The following is an 11,167-nucleotide window of genomic DNA, read 5'->3' as shown; positions in this document are numbered from 1 at the left end:
GCCAAACCCTCTCCTAATGACGCTGGGCCAATTGTGCCCCGCCCTATGGGACTCCCGATCACGGCCGGTTGTGATACAGCTCGGGATCAAACCCAGGTCTGTAGTGATGCCTCTAGCACTGTGATGCATTAGACTGCTGCMCCACTCAACATTGCAGACTCCTTGGTTTGGTGCGACAAGGAGAAATTCCGGGAGTTGTTCATGGTTAGCTACAGGAATATATATATTTTTTAAATGACCACCGGTAGAAAACGCCCACCAATGAATTGTTGTGTCTTGAAGTGGTTTGGTAGAGTTTTCAAATTGTGTTCATTTCATTGGCCATTTTCAACCATCATGCCCTCACTTCTGGTTTTGTTTGTTTGATTGGATTATTTACCTTTCAGTCACTACGCCCTCCCTTCAATTCCCATGCATTTTATTGACTGATTTGTTTTTGCCGGTGTTTCATGAAACTACATTTGCTGTCCCATCAAAACAGAAATTCGATACAAGTGCGTCGCTCCAGATGACTGTGTATATGGTCGCTCCAGCAGAGACGGAAGAGGAAGCGAGACATCGCACTGGCAAATAATGTTCTGGTTCATGTAGAAGAAGTTCAGCCGCAGCTGTATATCACAATGGTGTCTATGGGAGAGCCACCCCTTACGTCTTACTGGGGCAGCAAAATACGTTTTTACTGTCGGGAAGAATATTGGTGTGCTGGAATACTAAGAAACATGCATCTTAAAGTTGATGCACTGAAAGCAGACAGGCCAACTACCTGCTAAAATCTCATCAGGGTTTTCTCATTTCAATGCACAATAATGGAAAAATTGGCTTAAGGGACATGTGTAGGATGCCCATTATGAATGCTGGACCTATTTTGTCAAAGCACGTACCATCTCATGTGCAAGATGTATCACAATGGAGCGGGTTGGAGAGGCTCACTGTCACAACAGTTCAACAGTTCTGTGAGAGCTTTGTAAGGTTGTATGGAAAACAGTATTGCACACCAAATATGTACCTCCATAGCCACTTGAAGAAATGTGTTTTGGACTATGGTCCAGTATGTGCTTTCTGGTGCTTTCCATTTGAGCGGGCCAATGGTTTCAGTTCAGTTAACGAGAAAGGTTTTAACTGCCCAAGAGCTTGGTCTGGCAAACTGACGTAGATTAAATGAGAAAGGTGTTAGCAGGCGGTCATGAGAGATGACATACACATAGGTCCTGATGGTACCAAGTACTTACATGCCATTGATCAGTGACAATAAGGATCTTGTCACGTTTACGCCCTCTCCGGCCTCTAGGTCGTCAGGCTGCTGATTATCCCGCACACCTGTCACCATCGTTTCGCGCACCTGCGCCTCATGACACTCACCTGGACTCCCATCACCTCCTTGATTATCTTCCCTATATCTGTCACTCCCCTTGTTTCTGTTCCTGTGTCATGTCTGTGTGTTGTTTGTGTCTCTTATTTTGTGTTATGTTTTTATTTATTAAAACACTCACTCCCTGAACTTGCTTCCTGACTCTCAACGCACATCGTTACAGATCTGAACAGTGTTGAATTATAGCACTGAGCTCAGACATTATTTGCCTGCCCCCTAAACAGCTGTGTGTCATAGCAACTGAAGACAGGAATGATCTGTATAGTGTCTTCACTGTGTGGGATATGAGTACAATAGACAACAGGCTATTAGCACATGTAAAGATCCATGACCTTCCAGAGCCGACTAATCAAGACTGATCAAGCCCTGTTTGTATTCAGACTTCTCAATAAGGAGCTTCAAATTCTTATCGTTAAAGATATTCTGACTTACATGTACACACTCGGAAACAGGACATTTTACACAGCGTTAGATTGTAGAGAAAATGAGAATATGTTGGAAAACTTTATACAAATATGTTGGAATCTCCTGTGTTCATCTCATTATTCTGTCAGTCTGGGCTTTTTCTCCTTCCCTCTGTCAAAGTGTCTGAGTCTCTGTGCAGACTGTCAAAGTCTGGGAGCCTCTGTGCAGACTGTCAAAGTCTGGGAGCCTCTGTGCAGACTGTCAAAGTCTCGTAGCCTCTGTGCAGACTGTCAAAGTCTGGGAGCCTCTGTGCAGACTGTCAAAGTCTGGGAGCCTCTGTGCAGACTGCCAAAGTCTCGTAGCCTCTGTGCAGACTGTCAAAGTCTCGTAGCCTCTGTGCAGACTGTCAAAGTCTCGTAGCCTCTGTGCAGACTGTCAAAGTCTCGGGAGCCTATGTGCAGACTGCCAAAGTCTCGGGAGCCTCTGTGCAGACTGTCAAAGTCTCGGAGCCTCTGTGCAGACTGCCAAAGTCTCGGAGCCTCGGAGACTGTCAAAGAACTCTCAAAGGAGTGTATTAATGAATTCAAAATGGACTGAATTTGACTCCCAATACTCTGTAAATGAATTTGTGTGTGTGTGTGTGTGTGTGTGTGTGTGTGTGTGTGTGTGTGTGTGTGTGTGTGTGTGTGTGTGTGTGTGTGTGTGTGTGTGTGAGAATGCGGGTACGGGGATGGGGGATGACGATGCTCTAGATAAGCGACTGATAAGATCCTTAGATTACATCAAAGTGCAGCCCGTGTGTATAGGCGTGTGCATGCGTGTGTGTGTCGAGCGTGCATGTGTGTGTGCTCACATGAATGCGTTACAAACGGGCCAAGGAGGCACTGTATAACTCCCTCCATGACTTCTGATATACTACCACCCAAACTAGGGTTGCACAATTACGGGAACTTTCAATAAATTCCCTGGTTTTCCCGGAATCCTGGTTGGAGGATTCCAGGATTTCCTGCTTATTCCCTCCTGATTCCAGGAATCCTCCCAACCAGGATTTCCTGCTTATTCCCTCCTGATCCCGGGAATATACCAACCAGGATTTCCTGCTTATTCCCTCCTGATCCCGGGAATATACCAACCAGGATTTCCTGCTTATTCCCTCCTGATCCCGGGAATATACCAACCAGGATTTCCTGCTTATTCCCTCCTGATCCCGGGATTATACCAACCAGGATTTGGGGAAAACCATCAGGATGCTGGTGTCTCAGGCTGGGTGTGTTTAAAAGTGTCCTAGCATAGAGAGTCCCTCCTCTCTTTCCCTACTGGACATGAATGTTGCTGAGGGTCCCTGAGGCCCTGTGAGGACTACTGACCCCGCTCTAACCCTGCTTTCCCCAGGAACGGTCATTATCAGAATCAATAATAGTTGGCCCGTTTCTTTTTTACAACCCACCGCACTAATGCAAAGAGGTGTAACTCGTGCTTCTAAGACATTCTAATGCTCTTGTAACGTCAGTTATCTTCTTGATTTTTCGGCTGCATCATTTTTTACCTCGTATATCCCTTTCTGCTTTCTTCTCTCTGTTTGGAAGTGTCCAACAAATTCTTAGATAAAACAAACTTGTGAAGTAGGGCGTTTGCAGAGTTTTTCGGGAGAGAGCACAACAACAACAACAGCAGTGCTCTCAGTGGRGGTCCCGTGTGGTACATTGTGTGGACAGAAAGATCAGTTCCACTGTGAGGACAGAGAACAGGTTGAAGGGAACTATGAAGGTAAGAACCAAAAGGAAGGTTAAACGCCGGTCTGCACATAAACAGGCTAGAGTGTGTGTGTACGAGTGCCCTCCTGCCAAAGCACGACATCACACATAAAAGCCACCAAAGCTCCCAGATGGCGCTGCAGTGGATAGCTGCCTTTTTACCTGCTCCTGACCAATTCTGTTTGTTTCTGTTTTTTTACTCTGATCTTCACTTTTTATTGTACATAATATCTCCGCCATCGTTTCCTATGACCGAAAACAGCTTCTGGACATCAGACGAGTCGGCAGATGTGGATGTACTGCTCATTCCGGACCAGGCCCTAATCCCCGGGACTCGAAAGAGGAAGGGATGGCTCAAGAGAGGCAAACGAGCGGGCTCCCTAACGAGACTACGACGGCGAGTAAATAAACCACCTCTACCCTCTGTTTTATTGGCGAACGTACAATCACTCGAGAACTAACTGGAAGAGCTCTGTCTATTTACATGCTCAATACGGAAGTGGTACGATGCTAAGGTACAGGACTATTTTGCTATCACAGACTGGAATATGTTCCGGGATTCATCCGATAGCATTGAGTTTACCGCATCAGTTGAAGAGCCCTCCAACAGTCAAAACATCAATACAGGACTAAGATTGAATCCTTCTATACCGGCTCTGACGCTCGTCGGATGTGGCAGGGCTTGKAAACTATCATGCATCATGAAACCCAGCCGCGGTCTGCCCAGTGACGCGATCCTACCAGATGAGCTATATTCCATCTTTGCTCACTTCGAGGCAAGCAACACTGAACCATGCATGAGAGCACCAGCTGGTCCGTACMGCTGTGCGATCTCGCTCTCCCTAGCCAATGTGAGTAAGACTGTCAAACAAGTTAATATTCACAAGGCCGCAGGGCAGATTACCAGGACGCTTACTCAGAACATGCGTTGACCAGCTGGCTAGTGTCTTCACTGATATGTTCAACCTCTAACTGACCTAGTCTTTAATACCTACATGTTRCAAGCAGACCACCATAGTCCCTMTGCCCAAGAATGCAAAGGTAACCTGTCTAAATTACTTTTGCCCCGTASCACTCACATCTGTAGCCATAAAATGCTTTGAAAGGCTGGTCATGGGTCACATCAACARCATCATCCCAGACACCCTGGACCCACACCAATTTGCATTCCGCCCCAACAGATCAACAGATGACGCAGTCTCTAATGCACTCCACACTGCTCTCTCCCACCTGGATAAGAGGAACACCTATGTGAGAATGTTGTTAATTGACTACAGCTCAGCATTCAACACCATAGTGCCCTCAAAGCTCATCATTAAGCTTAGGACCCTGGGACTGAACTCCTCCCTCTGAAACTGGATCCTGGACTTCCTGACGGGCCGCCCCCAGGTGGTGAGGGTAGGCAACAACACATCTGCCACACTGACCCTCAACACAGGGGCCCCTTAGCGGTAGGCCCCTTCTGTACTCCCTGTACACCCACGACTGTGTGGTCATACATGATTCCAACACCATCATTAAGTTTTCTTGTGACACGTCGGTGGTTGGCCTGATCACGATGACGATGAGCTGCCAGGACAACAATTTCTCCCTCAACGTCAGCAAGACAAATGAGCTGATCGTTTACTACGGGAAACGGAGGGCTGAGCACGCCTCCATCCTCATCGATGGTCTGTAGTGGAGCGGGTCGAGAGCTTCAAGTTCCTCAGTATCCACATCACTAAGGATTTATCATGAATTACCAACATAGTCGTGAAGAGGGCACGGCAACGCCTCTTCCCCCTCAGGAGGCTTAACATATTCAGCATGGATCCTCAGATCCTCAAAAGGTTCTACATCATTGAGAGCATCTTGACTGGCTGCATCACCGCTTGGTATGGCAACTGCTTGGCATCCGACCGCAAGGCGCTACAGAGGGTTGTGCCTACGGCCCAGTACATCACTGGGGCCAAGCTCCCTGCCATCCATGACTTCTTTCTATACCAGGCGGTGTCAGAGGAAGGCCCTAAGTAGTTAAATAGTTAACCAATCGATACCCGGACTATCTGCATTGACTAATCACATATGCTGCTGCTACTATTTATCATCTATATATATATATATATATTTTTTTTTAATTAGGCAAGTCAGTTAAGAACAAATTATTGTTTACAATGATGGCCTACCCCAGCCAAACCTGGACAACTCTGGGCCGCCCTATGGGACTGTGATACAGACTGGAGTCGAACCAGGGATTGTAGTGACGCCTTTTGCACTGAGATGCAGTCCCTTAGACCTCTGCGCCACTTGGGAGTCTTAAATCTTACCTTTGTTGGCTTGCATAGGATTTGTGTAGCTGTGTAAATGTATGTCTGTGCAATTGTATGAGAAAGATATGCGAGTCTGTTTGAGATAGCGATCACCCTGGTTTTATTTTCTTAGGGATGGTGGGGGTAGTTGGGCCCGGAGGGGGATATAACTGGGGGTAGGTGGGAGTCTCTGGCACAGATAGACAGACGGACAGGGTCAGGGTTCATATGGACAGAGTCAGGGTTCTGCTCTGCAGCCGCAGCTGATCCTGTGGATATGATAAGGATAGCATTACCTCACGGCTGCCACGACTACTGCCCAGATATGTCATCAAGGGAGTGTTCCACAAGAAGGGGCCCCTTCACTCCAAACCCCTCAACCCCTTCACCCCCTCCAGATAAAGGGTGAAGAGATGAGATTTCTGGGGAAGCATTATGTCGCGAACTCGAGATTCCTGTGCCAGGAGTCAAGTGTTGTTGCTGTCGTGTCACAAATCTGATGGAGAGGTGTGGGTAGATGTGAGAGGTTTAGCATGCGTCCCAAATGTCATAGGGCTCGGCTCAAAAGTAGTGCACTATATAGGGAATAGGGTGCGATTTGGGACGCAACCATAGAGTGCTGAATGGAACAAATGGCAATCCTTTAGCTATGTAACCATGTTGTCTGTAGCATGATGTACTATATTACCCATAATGCTCTATAACACTTCCTTATTCATACATTGTCCTATTCAGTAATACTAACCATTTACCAGGTAGTTGACCAATGTAATAACTAAACTACTGATGTCTATAATCCTTAGAAATTACACTTTGTTTTTGCAAAAAAAATATATGCACTGTATATCAAATATATCCCATTTAGTAGACGTTTTTATCCAAAATGACATTCAGTCACGTGTTTATACTGAATATTTTTGTATGGGTGGCCCCAGCTTGAAGTTCATATAGGAAGATCATATATGTTATTGAAGTGGTCACAGGGACTGTAGTATAGCTCTACTTAATGCTACTATTCCTGTGATGGGATGATGGCACAGCGGTAGAGAGGAGTTATGGACTGTTTACTACCATGCCTTTAGGGGCCCTCCCTGTTCTCTGTTTACTACCATGCCTTTAGGGGCCCTCCCTGTTCTCTGTTTACTACCCTGCTTTAGGGGCCCTCCCTTTCTCTTTGTTATACCCATGCCTTTAGGGGCCCTCCCTGTTCTCTGTTTACTACCATGCCTTTAGGGGCCTCCCTGTTCTCTGTTTACTACCATGCCTTTAGGGCCCTCCCTGTTCTCTGTTTATACATGCCTTTAGGGGCCCTCCCTGTTCTCTGTTTACTACCATGCCTTTAGGGGCCCTCCCTGTTCTCTGTTTACTACCATGCCTTTAGAGGCCTTCCTGTTCTCTGCTCTTCTCTGTTTTCTGCAATCTGTCTGCCTCCAGGAACTCTATTGATGATCACATCTTTAGGACATTCTGTATGTGTGTGTGTGTCCTTTGACTGCCTGTACTGCTCAGTAAGTCACCCAGTCAGCCTAGACTGGCAGCCCTGTCAGAGGCACTTGGCTTGGGGAGGACTAGGGGAAGGAGGGATGGAGGATAGGAGGAGAGCAGGACAGGGGTGAATTACACAGAGTGATAAAGCTGCCACGTCTGACGAATGAGCCGTCCCCCTCTCACGATCCAGTTTCATGTGCCAATCAATAATTTAGGCCTGTCGCTTTTGAGCAATGGACCCATCCCGCTCAGGGAATGACAGATGAGGGGTGAGAATGGGTTTAAAAGAGAGCGGGAATTAGCCAAAGTGAGAGAGAAAAACGGAAGAAAATGTGTTACAAAAATAACTTCATTATGTTTCAAAACAAATAAAACCAACTCCAAACCTTTTCATATTTTTCTTATTTATTCGAGCAGAAGTCGTTTTTCTTAACCGGCTTGTTTTTTTTAACGTGCATACTAAACGCCCTGAACGCCTTGGGTGCCCAGCGTTCAAAGAGGGATAAGGACTTGAAGCTGGAGCTTTAGTGTTGAGAAAAATGAGATCCTGAGTTCCAGAGCTCCATACGACGGCTAAATGTCTCGGTGAGTTAGAATCCTAGTTGACAGACTGGTTGACAAACTGGATGACAGACTCCAGGTGAGAAGAGGGAGCTATAGTGGAGCCTAATGAGACCTGGCCCAATGACGAAGCACAAGGAAATTACAGGCTAGAGCATAAGCACAGCTAAGAGTACATACATCAAGGGTTTAAGTCCCAAATGGCACCCTATTGCCTATATAGTGCACTACTTTTGACCAGAGAGCCCAAAAGTAGTGCACTGTAGAGGGAATGGTGAATAGAGTGCTATTTGGGACYCAGATTTGTTGTCAGAACACTCATGTATGTACGTCGCCTGGAATTCTTCAGAGCTTTGGTGAATCACTGACTCTCGTAACAACCCACTCTGTGACCTATGCTGATTGGGGGAGCCAGCGGTGGGCGTTTTGTTGAAAATGGAGGGAAAGATTTCAGAGATATTAGAGGCGTTTAGAATGAGTTTAGAGAACACTTAAGGATCATTTTCATTGGCAATTGTCCCTGGAGTTTTACCGAAAATCTTCAGACTAGTGTTTTCCTCCACCATGGTCAAGGTCCAGTGACTCACTGGGGCATGGCCTTGGTTGACCTGCTCTGTCTTGAGTCCACTGGAACTTTTCGGGAGATATTTACATAACAATGGCTAACTATGAACATGGTTTAACACAGGGGCTCCCAAACTTTTTGGGCCCATGACCCCATTTTGTAAAATGCTCGAGACCCCAACCATGTGAAAAAAAATAMGTAATTAACAGCCAATGTTAACTTTTTTATTTGGGGCTATGGCAGTTATTTGATAAACATTCTAACAGTATTTCTGATTGTCTTCTCAACTCACCCTCACATACTGTACTTTTAATGTGGGACTATGACAGTCAATTGTAAATGTGTCTGACATAATGTCTCTTATCTCACCACCACTAATGAGATGGGTGTGCTGGATGCATGTCGTGTCGGAGCTTCTCAAAGTCAGGGGGGCGTGGTCCACAGTGCGCACCTAGTCTCTGCTGTCACATCCAACCTGGATCAATATTCGGTTGTAATGAGAGCACTGAATTCAGCTTCACACAGATATGAGCTGGCGAAGGGTACCATGAGTTTAAATGCTCAGAGGGAGACGGCAGTGTGTTCCCTTTGAGTGAGGAACCAAAACTCCTCAGTGACCCGTGAATGCGTTGTCTGCCCGAATTCGGTCATGTGACACATCAATCAGGTGTTTATTTTCACTTACCGGCAGTAGTGTAAAGTACTGAAGTAAAAATACTTTAAAGTACTACTTAAGTCATTTTGGGGGGGGTATGTGTAGTTTACTTAACTATTTATATTTTTGACAACTTTTACTTTTACTTCACTACATTCCTAAAGAAAATGATACACTTTTTACTCCATATATTTCCCCAAAACTACTGCCGGTACTACAGGATAGGACACTTACCAAGAGTACATCCCTGGTCATCTCTGCTGCCTCTGATCTGGCGGACTTACTAAACACAAATGTGTCATTTGTTAATGATTTGCTTAATATAAGGAATTTTAAATATACTTAAGATTATTTTAGCAATTACATTTACTTTTTATACGTAGGTATATTTGAAACCGAATAYTTTTCGACTTTTACTAAAGTAGMATTTTACTGGGTGACTTTCACTTTTACTTCAGTCATTTTCTATTAAGGTGCTTTTACTCAAGTATGACAATCGAGTACTTTTRCCACCGCTGCTTACCTGCATGTCAACTGAGCCAGGATCACAGTCAAATGGATCGGGAAGTAGGTACCAAAGTGCTCTTCCAAGCGTTGGAGGTGAGCAGTCKTCACACGTGACAGACATTTACGGATGCTGTTTTCTGTTAGAAACATSCACAGCCGAGGGWAGGGTTTGCTTCTGAAACACTCTCTCCAATAAGAATTATTTCCTCTGAATCCACTGATTAAGTCACTCATCTGCATTATTGCGTTCAGTTCATTCAGTTTCCCAAATATGTCACATTTTCTTTTCATTACACGGAAAGTCAACATTTATTTTWATTTTTTTTACATTCATTGTGAATGACAGCAGTTTCTCTGTCAATGTGAAACATCTTTCCAACACTCCCCCTCGATAACCACCAAGCCTCGGTGTGAAATAGAAGATTGTTGTCACGCCCTGACCATAGATTGCTTTGTATGTTTCTATGTTTTGTTTGGTCAGGGTGTGATSTGWGTGGGCATTCTATGTTGTATGTCTAGGTTGTCTTTTTCTATGTGTTTGGCCTAGTATGGTTCTCAATCAGAGGCAGGTGTCAGTCGTTGTCTCTGATTGGGAGCCATATTTAGGTAGCCTGTTTTCCTTTGTGTTTTGTGGGTGGTTGTTTTCCTGTGTCTGTGMTTTCACCATACGGGACTGTTTCGTTTTTTCGTTTTGTATCATTCACGTTGTTATTTTTGTATTCTTAGTGTCCAGTTATTAAATTGAATATGGACACTTACCACGCTGCACTTTGGTCCTCACCATTCACCATGGGAATGATTCAAGTGCAACGGTCAAGTGCGGCCTTTTCCCATGATCTAAGGGCGCTCTCTGGTTGAATTTGATCTTTTAGATTTGAATAATTTTCATTTAGAGTTTTAAAGTTAAAACCACATTTCAATGATTTTGAGATACAAAGACGATATTAGAATGTAATATATTTTGGTTTGTATCTATTTTTTTTCTTCAGGATTTTGGAAATTCTCCCACGACCCCATTTTCATATCAGGCGGCCACACATGGGGTTGCGACCCCTAGTTTGACAACCGCTGTTATTCCACTGTTATTGTTGATTCTCACAAGTCCTGTGTCAGGCCTAGCTATGGAAACACACTTCCCAAATAATAACACTAGCCCTAACATTACCATAATCACTGGAGACAAAGCCACTAGTATCTCTGCTGAATCTTTTGTAGAACCTTCTAGAACCTTCATCAGCGAAAATGTCAGAGCTGATCATGAAAGGAAGCTTTTCCGTTACAATTACTATTTCTCAATAAAATGTGAAGAAGATACAATTGTTGTTAATTTAATAGGATTTGGGGAATTGTCTAACATATTTATCATAATGCTGATATTTAGTATATGGCTTTCTCTCTCTCTCTCTCTCTCTCTCTCTCTCTGCTCTTCGTCTCTCTGGTCTCGCTCCTCTCTCTCTCTCCTCTCCTCTCTTCTCTCTCTCTCTCTCTCTCTCTCTCTGTCTCTCTGTCTCTCTGTCTCTCTGTCTCTCTCTTCTCTCTCTCTCTCTTCCTCTCTCCTCTCTCTCTCTCTCCTCC

The 11,167-nt window shown here is 44.9% G+C and overlaps 1 protein-coding gene across 1 annotated transcript in view; it reads left to right on the top strand.

The window, feature by feature from the left end:
• Nucleotides 1-5,086: 5,086 nt before the first annotated feature.
• unc5ca (unc-5 netrin receptor Ca) overlaps nucleotides 5,087-11,167 on the top strand; it is a 160,252-nt gene continuing 154,171 nt past the window's right edge. Inside the window, 1 exon segment of the mRNA XM_024147511.2 lies at nucleotides 5,087-5,198. Coding sequence (XP_024003279.2) covers nucleotides 5,087-5,198 — 112 coding nt within the window.

This window comes from Salvelinus sp. IW2-2015, linkage group LG15, assembly GCF_002910315.2.
Source record: "Salvelinus sp. IW2-2015 linkage group LG15, ASM291031v2, whole genome shotgun sequence".
Taxonomy (NCBI): Eukaryota; Metazoa; Chordata; class Actinopteri; order Salmoniformes; family Salmonidae; genus Salvelinus; species Salvelinus sp. IW2-2015.
The sequence above is the reverse complement of the archived record's forward strand: the minus strand, read 5'-3'. Positions and strand labels throughout refer to the sequence as shown.